The following is an 18,485-nucleotide window of genomic DNA, read 5'->3' as shown; positions in this document are numbered from 1 at the left end:
AATAATATAAACGGTGAATGATTCACCGCTTTTATGACTTCTATTAGAACTTCTCTATCTTTATTATTTTTCCGATTCTTATTCTTTCATCTTGAGCCATTCACCGTTTTCCTTCTTCTTAAAAAATTTGACGAATGCGGTGAATCATTTAGCACTTTCACATATTTTTTTTCTTCACCCACCATGCTGGTACCCACATGACAAAATAAAGACTAAATTTACAAATAAAATTTTAATGGATCCAATTTTGGAATAAAATTTTTGAAGAAGCCTAGTGTACTAAAATTTCCAAATATATATATATTTTGAAGAATTAGGCTGCTATACTATTAATAGTACCAATCTTTTAGTGCTATTAGATTTTCGGCCCTTAGACGCAGGAATGTGCGGTTAGAATGATGGTGATAATTGGTTAGGATAATAGTGGTCCTCTAGAGTTGAGTGGGTGGCTAATTGAATCGTATGATCTAATTAGTAGAAATGATCAAAGGTGTAGATTTAACAGTAAAAAACTCGATAGCACAAAGCGATTGATACTATCAATAGTATAATAGCCGGACTCATATTTTCGATATGAAAAATAATTTTTCGCTTGATTGATTCAACGCAATATTATTTTCTCGTTGAGGAAAAATTGAAGTTGTTGTTTTATGTTGTTTTTGGTCAGAAAACGAAAACTCAAACTGTATAAATTTTTTTTCATTAATTTATTTTCCACCGAAGCAAACAAATATGGATTTTTTTCTTTCAACTAAGCAAATGTTGATAAAATCACTTTTTTTTTTCCTATAAACCAAACACTATAAAATATAAAAAAAAATTTCCACCAAAATAGTTTTTTCATGAAAATTTATTTTTCATGATTTATGTTGAATCAAACTGAACCTACGAATTGTTTTTTGTTTTTTTTTTTATTCCTCAGAGGTTCTTTTTGTGCTTTTGGAAAAGTCACCTACATCAGCTTTTATTTCAGCACAAAAATCAAAAGACTATCTGAACTCTCACTCCAATACAGAAATGGATTTTTTTTTTAACTTTGGAGAGTTGAGTTCGCAAAACACTTAAAATTTCAAACATTCCCTCCTCTATTTTTTTTGCTTCTATCTTGAATTGTTTTTTATTTTTTTGTTTTTTTTTAGAGAAAGGTAGCATGCTATCCGCTTCGTTTATTTCATTTAGAAATAAACTTAGCTGGAAATGTGAATCAACTAGGATTCAAACTTGGGTCTCGGATACCAACTATCAAGTCCTTTTGCCACTTGCGCCAGGGACAGTGGGTTTGAATTGTTTTTTGTTATATTATAATTTTTAAAGGACATTATCCAATTGTCATTTTTATTTCCTAATTTTGTACATTTTTTAAATATAGAATAGAACGAAGCCTTTATTTTGGCTCTTATAAATTATAATATGTATCTACTAAGGTTGTTGACAGGTACTTTTTTATTGGGGTTATGTGATTCAGATCAAATGCTGCACCAAGCTACATGTGTATATATATATAACATATACACAACTTTAAAGGAAAAAAAAAAAAGAAGAAAAAAGAGAGAGAAGTGTATGAAAGAAAGTTCTGCAGAGCATTTTGAAATAAAACATTGGCTTTATTTATTTAATTTATATCTCTGAATTAAAAAATAATTGGCAAACTAACCGTTCTTTTATTATGTAGGAGCCGTGATGGAATTTTCTCTTAACGTGATAAAGCCTTTCTAATTTTCTACAAAAGCGATGAATTATTCATTATCTTTCTCTTTTATTATTTTTTTTTATTTTCCATATAATCCTATACAACTATAAAAAAATTTTAACAAATCACATACAATGTTAACAACAAAAAAAGTTCTTAATAATCTATCTATACAATTCTAGCAATCAAACAAAAATTCTAATAATCCACTTACAATCATAACAACCTCATTTTTTTTTTTTTTATTTCTCACATATAATCCTAAAAATCATATAAAAATTTCAACAAATCATATACAATCTTAACAACGTAAAAAATCTTAATAAACAATTTTTAAGAATAAAGTAAATGATTCACCACTTTTGTAAAAAATTAGGAAGACGGTGAATCGTTTGCAGCCCGCCTTTAAGAGAAAATTCCACTGCGCCTCCTACACTATAAAAAAAAGGTTATTTAGCCAAATATTTTTTTAATAGGATCATTTAGCCAATTATAATATTTTATAGGATTATTGGAAAAAAAGTCCTCTCTCTCTCTCCAGTTCCTCACACTATCATTCATACAGCATCATACACTTCATAATAGGAGGTATTCTGGTCAGTGCAAACACTTCACAAGCAAGTAATAGCACTTCAACAAAAATTCACAAACCAGTGGTAACACTCAACAACAATTTACGAACAACAATCACAAATTAGTAACACTTCGAGAAAAGTTTTGGTGACTGACAGGATCAGCTAAATGCTTCACAGCCTCTCCACAGAGCAGTCAGCAAACAACTCTGCAAAACCTGGGAGCAATGCGTCGAACAAAACATTACACCTAAATCAGTTTTCTAACCTTGAAAGTACGAGCTCCGGCCAAAAGCTTATGCTTCACATTCGGAAAACTGCTAGAAAAAGCTGTCACTGCTTCTTTGAACAACTTGGCAAACAAAACTATCGAAACTCCAGCAATAGCCAAACAGGCACTCAGAGACATTTAAAAGTGCCCAAAATCAAATTTGTGCATACAGGAGTGGTGGTGGTGGTGGTGGTGGTGGTGGTGATGGTGATGACAACCCCTCTCCATTACCCAGAGAAAAAGATAAAAGAAAAACAGAATACAAAGACTACTATATTAGAGTACACTTTGCACACTCATGCAAACCACTTGAAAAAATTGGAAGCTTAAATTACAACCGTAAAGCCATTAATGAGCAACAGCTTAACAAAGAAAAAGAAAAAGAATTTACAAAAGAATATAAGCTCAAGACGCACTCCGTGTCCTCTGAACAAAACAATAGCATCAGCACAGCATGAACTGCTCCAAAAGATGAACTGTGGCATAAATCTTTACGATAAATCGGAGCTTGGAACGAATTTATTATTCCTTGCTGAAAATTCTAAGCCTCATTATCCAAGAAGATCATGCATTAAAAAAAAAGACTCCTTAACTCATTAACTGGCTCCTACATAATCGTACAGTTGCATTTGGATTCAAGCTTTGGGGGCTTCATACTATCGACAGTCTTCGGAACTTCAGCAGCAGCTGTAATTGTCGAGCTCTTTATATTCTCTGCCAACTCTTTCAATGGAGATTTGCAATCAGCTTCCGACTTTTTCTGTTTAACTTTTCGTGTATTCGTCGCTCGTTTATTCGATGCTTTTCGAAGATCCCTTATGCCGGAAGTGGAATTTCCTACAATAGTGACTGTTGGACGAGGAGCCTCAGGCAGCGGCAACTCCTTTTCTATTGCAATACCTGCAGCTTTGTAGGCCAGATCATGAACAATAGAACTACAGAATAGTACGATATCAGTTGCTTCTTCTAATGTGAAGCTTCTCTGCATTTCTCTCCTTGGCTCCTCGATAATAGCACTCACCTCTTCTGTAGAGGGAAGAATGTTAGAAAGTGATAATTTACCTTCAAAACATACCAGTAAGAAATTATACGGCAAAAAGTAAAAAAGCCGATTGCATCTCTTTTCAGTATCTGGACTATATACTTTTCACAACCTGGAGACTCTGGAGAGCCAACTCTCACTGAAAGCTACACTCATTCACTTTAGATTGATTAGTCTATTCATAGGAAATGTTAGTGTAACCATTGCATTTACCATTCATTGGATTTTGAGTCCCGTACACATAATGATCTTGGGAAACTACACACAAGCACACCCACACCCACATAACTGCATTGATGTGGTACAGAGTCACTACCAACATACCAGATTTCAAGAATCATAAGCACGATAGATTGTTTCCATGCAGATTAACAGTGTGAAGCATTCAATCGCCACCTACACTTCATTTGAGAGACACACCAACCAACAAGAAGTTAAGGAACATCGTCACAATTATGGATCACCAAATTAAATTCCATTGAGTCAGTTGTTAAATCTTGTCCTCCACCATGTTCTTGCACGACCTCAGTTATTTCAATCATTAAATTTCTCCACCCATTGCCTGCACATATTTTTGACCCCCTACCCCTCATAAATCAACTTGAACTACTTGTTTATTAAATATAATAGCCATGTTCTCACACAAGGATAAAAGCATCACTCTCGCATGTTCTCCATACCCTACCCCTCAAAGACATAAAGGTCACTCCCACTATCCTTAACCAGTTTCTCTCCTAGGCTCTTATCTCTTTAATATTCTTCAATCTAATCAACTAGCCGAAACGAATTCATCACAGCCAACTATTTCTATAAGTCTATAGGGCATCAAATTCATCCAAAGCACCTTGTTTACTTTACAGCACTTCCCACAAAATGGATTTAGCTGTTAACATCCCTTTTTCATTTTAGAATGGCCATGCACGTGCTTATTAGAAGGTCAACAATGAGCAAAAGAGAACAAGGAGGATTACCCATATAATTTGGGCAGTATGATTATAAAAGGTTTTAATTGACTATACGAGCAGAAAACTCATAAATAGAGGAAATTTACGAACATTAGAGAATGGCCAACATAAACGAAGATTAGCAATGGTAAAAGTACATTAAAAAAAAAATCCAATTTCACACATGTTTCCATCAGTGTATCATACCATTTGCCACATTTCCGAAAAATCATCAACTTTTAGACAACATAGGATGATCAAAACAACCAGTAGAACCACCATCATATGGATCAATAAACCTCACATCTTTCTAAAACTGATTCTCTTTAGTGGGCTATATTAAGGGATACAATATGTTGCACAACAGAATGGATTACAAAGAATAAGGGAAAAAACTGATATTTGTAGTACCAACTTTTCACCACAAGAGACAAGCTATACAACTATTAAATCAATAATTTTCTTAATGTAACATTGTTTGATCTAGCTCATTATTTTATCAAGTAATCATAAGAGTTGAACTACAGGTAATGATTACCAAAATACATGAATCTAAAGAGTAAATGAAAATTTGTTCATGTTTACCAGGATAAAATTGAACCAGATCAACATCAACCTTAAAAGACTGATTTAGAACGTACTCACCAATAGACAATCTGAAGATATGTCATGAAAATACTCATGTTTTCTTGAACCTTCTGTCAATTTTCTACTCAATTTATCATACTTAACTAGGGCTCAACATTGGTCCCTTCACATAAAAATAATAGAGAAGAACAAATTTAACAGAGATATGGTAACGAGTCCAGGAATATCTCTATTTGTAAAGTTCAGTATCTCACACTAACAGAGAATGAATTAGTTGAGACGGAAATACGCCATGTAAAGGTGGTGTGAAGATCAATGACTGTTGATTTTGAAATCAGAATCTACGAGTAGATCAACAAAGTATGACTTATAAATATGGTATCAATAGCAAGAACCAACTGTGCTGCATCTTTCTCCTAAATGACATTGGATGCACATGCATTGGCAAGCTATTCTGTTTCTCCTTTTTTATCTTTGTTATAACAAGTTGTCCAACAAAGCAACATTATTCTACTCATTATTTTGCTACACCAATGCATAATATTAATTACTGTGATGTGCTAATGCCAATTTGCCAAAACATGAAAATGCCACCTGCCTCTTGCATCAGGCTCATGTAAGTGTTGGCGATTAATTACTAGTAGTGTCGAATACTGCTACATTTTTTTCTTATTCCTTCTAAACAAATAATACAATTACTTAAGAGTCCCACCTATTAGGGATAGGTCAATATCATTTACCCAGATTCACTTCCTATTTTCCTGAATTCAACAATATTGGAATGACCGTTTGGAGGCAACATATACAGCAGAGCTAAGCAACGAAAGAACTGTACAACAATTGCTGGGTAAAGAGAAAAAGTATGCACATGACAAAATACCATACCATTGGCATGATGAGGAAGTTCTGCTATTTCAGCTTCCCTTGCAAATGCCAAAACATCCTGGTCAGCTGTTACTGAATTGTGATCTCCATGCAAGGCATCCACAATACTTAAAACATCCAAGGCCTCATGCTCAATCTGTTGGTCTTCCAAACTAATTTGGTCATTGTGCTGTTCTAGAATGACAACAGAAGTGCAATGGGTGGTAGCATCAGAGACCTCATCTTTGCCTTCAGTATTTATCATATGATTTTCCTCAGGTAAAGTAGATTCCGGCATATTACTTGGTAGCTCAATATATGAATTACTCATTGTGCCATCTTGGTAGAGATCTTTATTTGCAGTCCTGCATGAATTGCAATCTTCAGTAACTAAATTGTCTGCAGTTGGTTGCCTACATATTTGTGAAGCACCCAAATCCATGCAACTATTTGCACAGACAGATGTATCTTCATCATCAACAGCTTGCTCAACTGACAAGAATTTTGTACCATCGTGTTCTTCATTTCTTGGCAATGTTGTTTTTGGGACCTTATTTTCCTCATTGTCAACCAAGCAACCAAAATCCTCACTACTTACATGTTCAGGGTGAGGTGGAGCAGGAGAGGTGTTGATTGACAATTCTGAGCCTGAACCAGTAGCTTGATAACTTAAATGATCAGTCATTCCCTTGTCGATTTCAACTCTCCTGTCACTCAAATTGCGCTGAATGCATGCCCCTGTTTGTCTAGATGAACCGAGATCAACAGAAGAAGAAGCTGAAGAGCTGTCCCGTCCAATGCTGCGTTTCATGGCAGTTGTGTTATCCCGTGCATATGAAGGCTCAGAACACGAAATATTTGTAGAAGCAAAGGCCCTTCCTTGAACAACAGGCCACTTACTGCTGCTCGACCTTTGCAATAGTAGTGATATGCCTGTGGCTTCAGGATTATCAATCTTGAGATTTGAATGAATATTTGGTCCAGCTTCTGGTAGCTTATCGCTGCCGTCAGGCTCATTAGCAATAACCTCGCTCTGACTATTAGTTTCCAAATCAAAATGGCTTTCTAGACTTTCATTTTCAACATGGCTGACCAAATTCTGTTCCAAAAGGTCTTCCGCCTTATTCATCACCATTTCAGTTGGATTACTGCTTCGCAATTCTTGATTATCAAGCATACCTTCACTCCTATCCTTTATCAACAAGTCAGGGATTTTGGTTTTAAGCTGAATTGCATCACACAAATGCTCTTGTACGGTTGAAATTTCCAATTGAGATGTTTCATTACGAGTAACAAGTAAAATGACTCCAGGATCTGCAGCTAATGTTCCACCCCTTTCAGCACATTCTTGACAAACATTTGTATTGGCATTGGCATCCACTTCCATGATCTGAAACTCTAATCCACATCTAATGCAAGTCACCATTCTTCCACAACAGTCAACTTCAGAAACACCGTCAGCAGCATATGGAGATTGGGAAGCAGATTCAATAACTGCCTGATCAGCGTCACCTGTTGATTTTGTTAGATTTTGGGGATCTATTCTTTTTGAGTTGTCTTCCTCAGAGATTTCAATGCCACTTTTAAGCTTTTCTGACGAATGATTGTGATTTGTAACTTCATTTAACTCGTCGACCCTGTCAAAAACAAATATTTCCTCTTGAATATCAGAACCCTCTCTGCCTTTTTCCCATTCACCAGCTAGATCATTCTGTTCATGGTCACTGTCCTCTGTATAAGGAGCAACACTAGTGCCATGCTCAGAGCTCGCATTACTGCTAGTTGTTAGTGAGGAGTTCCTAGAGAACATAGGCCGGTGCATGCTATTCGTTTTCCCGGTCAAAAATGAGGTGGTGGGAACACTCGATAGAAGTGGTCTGAACATATTTTGAGGAGCTCTCTTTTGATCCTACGCGAAAAGAAAAATGACATTTGATGTAGGTAGTTTACTAAGAAAAAGGTGCTTGGTAATTACCAAAGGGCACAAACGACAATAGGAAATGCACATTTACAAAATCACAGATGCAATGAAATGCATTTTTCTAATGACTGCCATATATTCTATAGAAAAGAGGAGAAAGAGGAAATTACAATTGTGATACTTCAAATGGCAAAAGAGATATCTGCAGCATCTCATTTTACAACCAAAATTCATCAATCATAACTACTCATGTAGCATGACAATACGGATTCTGCCATAGTAATATACTATCCAATCTACAATCTTTCATAGAACACTAAAAAGTTTCATTCACTCTCCAGATTAATATAAGTAATAAAGATAAGCATCGTCTTAGTAAAGGAAAGATACAACCCCTTTAGCTATTTCAATTAGATAAAAAAATAGATAATGAAAATGAAGCAATGAAAAAAATGGAATATGATAACCCCCTCCTAGGAATGTTAAAATAGAAAAAATAAACTGACATTATATTAGGAGTGTTCTGGCCTCTGAGAGCACCTTTGTTTTAATTCTTCCCGTAACACTAGGATATATGAAACTTAAGAAATGATAAATTGATTGACAAAATATATGACAGTTTGGAATGAGATGACACCAAACTCTATGGACAGTAAGTAGCGATTTAGAGAATGGCAAAAATAAATGCGTCTGATAATATGTTGTGCTATTTTTAGGTGCAAGATAGGATGGCTCTCTGGATGCAGCTGTTAAAAGATAAAAGAGAGAAAGAGAGAGATAGGATGGCTCTCTAATTGCAGCTGTTAAAAGATAAAAGAGAGAGAGAGAGAGAGAGAGAGAGAGAGAGAGAGAGAGAGAGAGAGAGAGCTGATACAACTGTTAAATTATATGAAACAGCTGTTTATCTCCAACAGCTTTGAGCTAGTAAAGAACGGTGTTTTTTTAATATGCATATTCAACGCTCTCCCTCACGTCTGGGTTAAAACTATTTTGATAGGCCCAAGATATGGACTTAAATCAAATGGGAGAAAATTAATAATGTTAGGAGCCTGACAGGACACGAACTTAGGATCTCCTACTCTGATATCATGTTAAATTATATAAACAATCATTTATCTCCAATAGCTTAAGCTAGCAGAGAACAGTACTTTTAATATTTATATTCAACAACTACAATCGAATGGTGATAGTACAAAAGAAGGTTTGTGGCTGTACAGCTAACACCATCATGCAAGTTTAATGGAGTCATTAAAGCCAATGATATTACATAAAAATATGGGATAACAACCCACTACAATAAATGCTAGTCCTCAAAAAAAAGGCAGACTAGGAATAATACGTTTCTGTTAATCAACTGCAAGTAAAGAGAAGTCAATCTATATAGGGAAAGCATTCTACAGCTTATTAGAAATGTTACATTGGATATTTGTAAGTCGTTAATAGAAGCCTTACCATTTGTCGGATTGCAGAATCGAAAGACCTTTTGGGGGCAGAACATGCAGAAGGATATCTGTATGGTTTCTTCGATGCCATTGTTCTGCTGTTCATTGCTAATTCACTCTTCCTTGTGGTAGGGTTGCTGGAGAACCCTATACTTACTGAGAGCATAGAGTCTGCATCATCATCTCCAGAAGACGTTACAGAAGCCTTACCAGACAAGCTGAAAAGGTCTCGTTCATGACTACGTGATGAGCTCGCACTTCTAGATGGAGTTGGTGACATTGACTGCCTTCTATATTTAGAATATGAATCACCTCCAGCAGTGGATGCAGGCGACACACCTCTAGAACGCGACACTGACCGATCTGATAAAGAAGTTCGAAGGTTTGGTGGTGTTTCTGAGGAAAAACCAGGAAGACTTGTTTGCCATCCTCGTAGTTTTGGAGAAGCGGAATTCCCACGACTAGCTTTTACAGGCGAGACTCCCCTTTTTCCAGATGAAAATGGTTGGCTGCTTGAAATACTGTTCATTCTCCGAAGTGTGGGAGTTGAGGACCTTGTTGGGGGAGTTGACAGCTTAGCTGGAGGAGGGGAAGGCCTTCGTGACGGTGTTGATGACCGTAAAGCTGGAGGCGGGCTTGAGCGAGAAGCTGAAGAGGGTCTCGACTGTACTACACTACTACTAGAGCGTGGAGATGGGCTTAGTCTATGTGGACTGGCACTGCCTCTACTCGTCCTAGGGGTCCGTGTATTCTCTAACTGCAAATAAAATAGAAGGGCATTATTTGTAGAGACTCTCAACAACTTGGAAAAAGAAGAATAAATGGCATGAAAATGGACACTTACCGTGGATGACCTTGAGATAGATATAGGTTGACTCTGTGGCCTGCCCCTAGGGGCCATACTAAGCCTTTGAGGTTCTTCATCATCCAATGAAGGGAAAAGTGGAGTATCAGGAGGAGTTAATAGCCTGTTATGCAGCAATAATCAGACTCTTTATCTAAACAAATTCTTGATATAACTAGCACATTTAAAGAACAATAAATAAAGGGTAAACTTCAAATACCACCCTTGTGGTTTTGTGCTTTCTCACTTTAGTACCCTATGGTTTTATTTTTCTCTTTCTGTTAGCACCTCCGTTAACTCTCCGTTAAATCACTTTAGTATCCCGTGATTTACCAAATTTTTACTTTAGTACCCTGTGGTTTTAACTTTGTCACTGATTTAATGAAAAAATTAACAGAGGGGATAACGGAAAGAAAAAAAACGAAACCACAGGGTACTATAGTGATACATTTTAAACCACAGGGTACTGAAGTGAGTAAGTGTGAAACCACAGGGGTGGTATTTGACGTTTTTCCATAAATAAAAATACAAGTAACTAGCCTGTTAAACCATTCAAATGCAATAAAGGACTTGTAAACTATATTCATCATAACTTTAGTGTTGAACCAGTCAAACTTATGCAACACTTTACCGGTTTCAAGCATCATATGAACTACAAAGTAAGCAAAGGAAAAGCAGTAATGATGAAGAAAACTCACCAATCATAGTCATTTTTATCACCATCTACATTGAGGAGATCACTGCTCTCTCCTTTAGCTGGAACGGTGGTGACTGGCTTATAATCTGAAAAGTATCTCAATTTTGCTGAAACACAACGATCACAAATGCAAATGTAATTAGGCTGAAGTAAGCTATTAGATTCTGCAGCAAAAGGTAAAGCATGACGGCAAAATCATTGACAACATAGAGGGCAGTGACGGAAATTACATATTGAGTCCTCAAAATCATCCGAAGTATGAAGCAAGAAGTTATCCATCTCTCTGTTCTGCATTTCTGCGAACAATAGGAGGTCATCATCTTTGGCTTTTAGAGGCAAACTGCTCTCGAAGCTCCGCCCCCTCTTGTGCGCAGACTCTGCTCTATGCTCCCTCCCAGGAGATATCCTCAATGCGGGCGATGGCGGCATCTCTCCTAAATCCAATCCTAGCACCTAAAAGTAATCTGCAACATGTAAATTGAACAGTAAAACATTTAATTCGTCGCTCAAGATCAAGATAACTTCCAGCGATTCATGCTAAGATTAGCAAATTGCTACATTGTAACAATTGCCCCAAAAATACTTAAAAAAAACAAGTAAAAAATTTCAATTTGGACAGAGAAAATTTACGAAAATTTGAACTTGAAAGTTCTCACTAAATTTAAAGATAATTAAAGATATAATTAGCTAAAATGGGAGATTGCACTGTTTCTCGTGATCTACTACGCTAAACAACCCAATGTGCTCAACAATCACCAGAAACAACCAGTAAACCAAACAAAATCAGCAAATTCGCTACCAGTTTGAACCATAACATCCCAATTAACTTCTAATTCCACTCACCGCTCATTAAATTCCCATTCCACGCCCCGGGATCCGCGAGGGATCGCCGGATCGGGCTCGTTTCTTTCGATCTGGGGGGAGGGGTAGACGGAGAGCGAGATCGAGCCGCGACGAGAGGGATCGGATCAAACCCTAGGCTCCGGGGAGGGGAGGGTTCGAGGGTTTCGAAGCATTTGGGGGAAGCGAGTGGGGATTTCGCAAGGGGAGATCGTTAGGGTATCCCTTTCGAAGTGCTTTTGCTAAGAGCTTACGCTTCCTCTGAGAAAGAGAAAAAAAAAAAAAAACAAAAGCTTCTCATTTATCTCTCTCTCTTTCTCTCACAGTAGAGCTCACAGCTTGGCTTTGCTAACGTGAGAGTGGTTTTTTTTTTCTTTTTTTCTTTTTTTTTTCTTTTTTTATTTTCGTTTTCTGCTTTTAATTTGGGTAAAAAATGTAGGGAGACCCCTCAAGTATTGTTGATTCAGAAATTGACACGTCAATATTTTCCTTTTTTGATTTAGGGTGTGTTTGGATCGGTGAAAAACTGATCCGAAAATACGCGTGGTCTACGAGGTTCATTTCATCTTATGGACCGCATGAGAGGGAGTCCACGGTGGACTGTGAATTCCTCTCTCTCTTATAAATTATGTTATTATATAATATTTTATTTATAAATATACAGAAATTTATTTATAGTATTAAATATATACTATTATATATTATATTACATTTCTATTTTATAATATATGTTAAATATATTTTATTTATAAATATTAATTATAATAATAATATTTGTACTATTATAATTATTATATATTAATAATATATAATATGTAAAATATGACAAAATATATATTATTACAACTTTTCCTTTTTTTCCTTTCAACCAAACAACCGAAATAGAAAACTATTTTTTTTCCTACAAACTAAACACTAAAAAGTATAAAATTTGTTTTCCTTGAAAAAAAAATTTCATAGTTTTACATGGAATCAAACACACATTTACTTACAAGTTACAACAACTCAGCTAGTTTGATTTGGGGATAAAGCGGGATAATATAAATTATCCCCACTATTTCGTCAAACGGAATATTTTTTGGCAAGAATATTTTAGTCCGGTCAAATTTTGCTATTTCAAGTTATCCCAAAATAGCTTGGGATATACTATTTTACCTTTTTGGCGGAATAGTGCTATTGCAAGGTTTAATTCCAAGTTTTATTAAGATTATAAATTAAATTACAGCTAAATTATATACAGTAATATCTTATATAGTATAATAATTTTTTTATTGTAAAATTATTAAGGCCAATTTGCATAAAAAATCTACAAGTTTTTAGCTTTTGCAAAACTGGGTCACCTTTTTCAGTTTTGCAGATTCGGACCGAATTTTTTGCCATCGGACGAAAATACCCTTATTCCTTTTCTTTCTCTCTCTTTTTTTCCCTTCTCCATTTTTTTCTTCCGCCTTCTCCTTCTCCACAACGCCCTCCCCTTCCCCCACCAATCATGGCCCTTCCCAAAACGCCCATCCCTAAACTCCTCTCTCTCCTCCTCCTCCTCCCCTTCCTCTTCTCTCCCATCTCCTCCTCTTCTTCGTCCTCCTCCCCCTCCTATTCCGATCTCACCCCCGACAAGTTCTGCGTCGCACTCCTAGGGCTCACCCTTGGTCTCGCCTTCGCGGCGGCGGGGATCGCCCCGTGTTCTGGAACCTTACGAGGAGGCGGAGCTGCTTGTATGCGAGCGCGACCTCGGCGGCGGCAGCAGCGGCGCGGAGGTACTCGCGGTCGAGGACGGCCTCGTAGAAGACGAAGGCCTCGGCGAGGTAGGAGGAGTCACTGGTGCGGCGGTACTAGCCGCAGTAGAGCTGGGCGATGCGGGACGCGATCTCTCCCACCTCAAGATTGCCGTCCGAGTCCTACTCTCCGGCGAGGGAGATGAGAGCGTCCAAAAAATATAATTTTTTAATGTGTAAAAAATGGTGTAATGATGTAAAAAGAAAGAATGAAGAGGAAGAGGAGGAGAAGAAAAAATTGTACAATTTTGGACGAAATGATGCAAAATTGAGCAAAATGGTGCAAATTTGTGCAATTCTCATTAAAATTGGCCCAAATTTTCGCCCAATTTTGCACCATTTTACCCAATTTTACACCATTTAGGTGAAATTTACATTATTTTTTTTCTTTTTCTTCCTCCAATTTACACTATTTTTTTTTCTTCCTCTTCTTTCTCCTTCTTTCTCCTCCTCCTCCCTGAAGCCCTACCAAGAAGGTGGGATGCATGCCCCTGGCGGCAGCAGCAGCGGAGCGTGGTGCGGCGGAGCAGAGAAGGTGGGATGCGGCAGCAGCAACGGCGCGGGTGGCGGCAGTGGCTCAGATGGCGGCCGCAGCATCATGTGGGATGCGGGCCCCTGGCGGCGGCGGCAGCTGAGTGCGGCGCGACGGAGCGAAGAAGGTGGGATGTGGCAGCGGCAACGGCGCGGGTGGCGGCAGCGGGGCGGGTGGAGGGGTCGGGGGGAGATCCGGGCGTGGTGGGGTCGGATGGAGAGGAGGAGGAAGGAGGGGAGCCGGGGCTGGTAGTAGAGGTAGGCGAACGCGAGCGGGAGCGCGGCGGCGGGTATGCAGCAGAGGGCGCAGCGGCGGGTAGCGGAAGAAAAAAAATAGCGAAGGAAGAAAAAAAGAAGAGAGAGAAAAAAAGAAGAGAGAAAAAAAAGGAATAAGGGTATTTTCGTCCGATGGTGAAAAATCCGTTCCGAATCTGTAAAATTGAAAAATATGGCCTAGTTTTGAAAAAGCTCAAAATTTGTGAATTTTTTATGCAAAATGGCCAATTATTAATTGTACTAGATTAATGCATATTATTTATATTTAAATATTATAATAAATTATTGTAATAAATTATATTTAAATATTATAATAAATTATTTTTATTAAATTTAAGTTTAAGTAGAATTTGAAAAAAATATTTTTATTAAATCATAATTTATAGTAAATTATTTTTATTAAATGTTACAATAAAATATTTTTATAAATTATTTTTACAATAAAATATTTCTATAACAAGTTATTTTTATTAAATTATATTTTATATCAAATTTTACCGTCATTTTTTTTTCATTATCGTCAATATTAAGATTATTTCCAACAAATAATAAGAGATTTAATTATTTAATAGGTTAAATTTTATAGGGATAAGTTGATCGATCACTATATTTAGGAAGTAACAAGATCCACTTACTTATATCAAAACAAACAATGGAACTTAAGATACTAATTTCACCAGCATCAAGTTACACCAAAATAAATAAAAAAAGTGATTGAATTAAACTTTCAGACTGTATGAGTTATATTAAAACAAACAACAAAAATATAACTATACTTCAAACAAAAACTCAAATACTACTGCACTTGAGTTATGTTTGATCTTAAAATTTCTCAATTCAAATGCTTCCTACTATCTAATGAAGCATTTAGCTCTATCACATTAGAGACTTTAATTAGTTAGTATTGCTATTAGGGTAAGTACAGCATCTTTGATGGAATTTGAAAGGTCACAATAACATGCTAATTTATGGAGTTATAACTCTTGCATGTTAAAGATCAGTTTCAACTTTGACATCTCTCTCTCCCTCCTTACTTAGAAATTATTGCTTGCAATTGGTGTGTAAAGTTCTCCTAATACATTGAACCTCTAAAACTCTATAATTGCGCTATCAAAAATCAAAATCTAACTCATCTATTGTGTTCTATAACATGTAAAAATAGTTATACGTCAAAAATTGTGAATTGCATGTTAACACTAATTTTCTAGGGATCATGCAATAGTTCTTTCTTTCCTATTATATTTGGTAAAAATTTATAGTACTTATCAGAAGTTCGCTTGTTCCAGTTTGATTTACTAATTCAAGCTTTTAAAATTTTGATTTCGGTTTTCATTATTTTTAATTTACCTAATTGAAGCCATTTAATATTTCTTCTAATATAAAATTTAGGCCAATTGTTTATTTTAATAGAATTATAATTGCATGAATTACTCGAGATGTGCTAATGAAGCCTATAAAGTAAATGACACATCCAAATTTTAAAGTGTAAGAGTTCTCAAATGAATCAAATTAAATAAATTAAAAGATTAGATCGTAAATTAATTTGGATTAAAGTAGATTGTAATTCAGGTAAGTTCAAACATTTTACCTTATTTTTTTCATACTATTTGATGATTTGGTAAGATTTTTTTTCAAATTACGTAATTTTTATCGATAGATCTTTAGTTCATGCACATCGCGTATATCAAATTAATTTTTTATTTTAATATATAAATTATCAAATAATAAATACAGTGCATGCTGGGGTGTAAGTCTATATCCTCTCCTTGGTTCTCATTTTCAACATGAAGTGCCACATCTTACCATGTAATCTGTTTGTACTGCTTACAACTGCAAAAGTTACAACTGCAAAGTTATGACAATTTTTGAAATCTTATTCTTATTTTGGAAAAATTGTATCACTAGTTTTTGAAGTACTATTGCTTAAGTTTTATTTTGGTTCTGGAATTGTTAAGTTTGATTTGTAACTTTAAATTATAGCCTAGAGCATTTATACGTTCATACTTCATATATATTTTATCACATATTTAAAATTTCAATCATACTATTGCAGCATTGTTTTTAATTTCTTTTTTTTTTTGAGAAAAGGTAGCATGCTACCGCTTCATTCATTTAGGGGATGAACTTGGCTACAAGGTAAGGCAGCCAAGGCCTCGGGAAAAAGGAAGAAGGAAAACACACTAAACTAAGCTAAGAAAAGAAAAAAATGGAAAAGGATAAAATACAGAAACATTAAGTCTAACCACGGGTGCAGCAACTACGCCACAAGTCTATGAGGGTTCTAATCTCTGCCAACAGGTACCCCAGCGGCCGTTTAGTCTTCTCGAAAATTCTTCTGCTCCTTTCCAGCCAGAGGGTCCACCAAGTAGCGGCAATAATCGCTAACTCTTTACCCCCCTGTGCTCCTCCGATGCTGTCGCTCCCCTCCCAGATCCCCTTGACAGTAGCACAGTTACATACAAAACGTTTGTTAGGTAAAAGACTCTCCAACAGAGGTTTGACCCCATCGCACACTGCAAACAGGTGATCCACCGTCTCCAATTCCTCCAAACAATATACACATCGGTCATCCCCGCTCCAGCCCCTTCTCTGAAGATTGTCCACTTTTAGAACTTTATTTTTCAATACTAACCACACGAAAATCTTGACTTTAAGGGGAGTTCGTATCTTCCATAGCCGGTGGAAGCGATTAACAGTGACGCCACCATCGCGTAAAAAACAGTAAGCAGATTTGACCGAAAAAAGTCCGGCACTTGACCAGCGCCATACTAAACTATCTTGTCCAGTATCAAGGCACCACCCAGATAACAACTCCTTAAACCCCTCTACTTGTACATAGTAGGAATGACAAGTAGGGATGAACCCCGACAAAATCCTACTCCACAACCACCCATTGTCCCCCCCACACTCCATAGCTTTGAGTTTCTTGCCAGAGATTCTTTCAAAGATGCTTGGGAAGATTGTTAGTAAGGAAGCTTCGTCGCACCAAATATCCGTCCAGAGACTTACCAATCGCCCATCCCCAATCTTGAACGACATCCCGCACTTAAAAATACTCCTTGTGGTGAGCACGCTCCGCCACCAAAAAGAGTAAGGTCTGAAGGATCGGCCTTCCGCGAGCGGTTTCCTACGGGTGTAATAAATATTACTAACCAGAACACCCCACAGGTGATATTTATCCGTGAAGTATCTCCACCACCATTTTGTCAAAAGTGCCATGTTCATATCATCTAAATACTTGACTCCGAGACCGCCCTCCATTTTACTTCTACACACCACTTTCCACTGTACGAGACAGTGGCCCCCTGCAACTATAGATCCCCCTCTCCAGAAAAAAGCTCTCCGCAAAGCTTCTAGTCGGTGCAGTACCCACTTGGGTGCTTTGAACACCGAAAAATAATACAGAGGTAGGTTCGAAAGTACCGAGTTCACAAGAACCAGTCTACCACCTAAGGAAAGAAGTTTCGCTTGCCACCATTCAATCCGTTTCTCCATCTTCTCGATAATTAGTTGTCAATCTTCTTTAGCCAGACGTTTAACTGTTAGAGGTAACCCCAAATAACGTAGAGGCAGTGAACCGAATTTACATCCCAGGATACCCGCTAGTCTACTACCGAGCTGAGCGTTATCTCCCATGTAGAATAGCTCTGATTTATTTCGATTTATCTTCAACCCTGACGCCCATTCAAAAATTTGCCACATAAAGAGGAGGTTTCTCGCATGTTTTTTCCTATCCTCGCAAAAAAATATGGTATCGTCTGCGTATTGTAAAATAGCGATCTTGGTATCTTCAGTTGGGCCTACTCCTTTCAGCATTCCGTTGGTATCTTCAGTTGGGCCTACTCCTCTCGCATTGTTTTTAATTTCAAAATTGGATCATGGAGAGATGAGGACTAAAATGAAACATTCATGAAAGTTTGGGTTTCCCAAATGTGAAGTTTAAGATTGTGAAGACCAAAATAAAATTTAACTACAATTTTGTGTGTGTGTGAGTGTGTCATTGTGCGTGTGAGAGAGAGAGAGAGACAGAGAAGTTTGGTAGGAACAAAAGGGATTAAAATTGAATTAAGATGAACTCAACAAATGTCCCTACCTTAAACAAAATTGCTTAACCTTAATCTCCATTGGACTCTTTAAGGATCCCACAATTTAATATCCTATTCCAACTTTGTTTTATTTTTCCCCTAA

The 18,485-nt window shown here is 36.8% G+C and overlaps 1 protein-coding gene across 1 annotated transcript; it reads right to left on the bottom strand.

The window, feature by feature from the left end:
- LOC109726382 lies at positions 2,671 to 12,055 on the bottom strand. The gene is made up of 7 exons (XM_020255933.1): positions 11,719 to 12,055; positions 11,106 to 11,339; positions 10,877 to 10,982; positions 10,179 to 10,302; positions 9,345 to 10,091; positions 5,993 to 7,880; positions 2,671 to 3,559 (listed from the first exon to the last, which is right to left on the bottom strand). The coding sequence occupies exons 2-7, from the start codon at positions 11,302 to 11,304 to the stop codon at positions 3,141 to 3,143; spliced, it is 3,483 nt and encodes a 1,160-aa protein (XP_020111522.1). The 5' UTR covers positions 11,305 to 11,339; positions 11,719 to 12,055; the 3' UTR covers positions 2,671 to 3,140.

Source organism: Ananas comosus, linkage group 21 (genome assembly GCF_001540865.1).
Source record: "Ananas comosus cultivar F153 linkage group 21, ASM154086v1, whole genome shotgun sequence".
NCBI lineage: Eukaryota > Viridiplantae > Streptophyta > Magnoliopsida > Poales > Bromeliaceae > Ananas > Ananas comosus.
The sequence above is the reverse complement of the archived record's forward strand: the minus strand, read 5'-3'. Positions and strand labels throughout refer to the sequence as shown.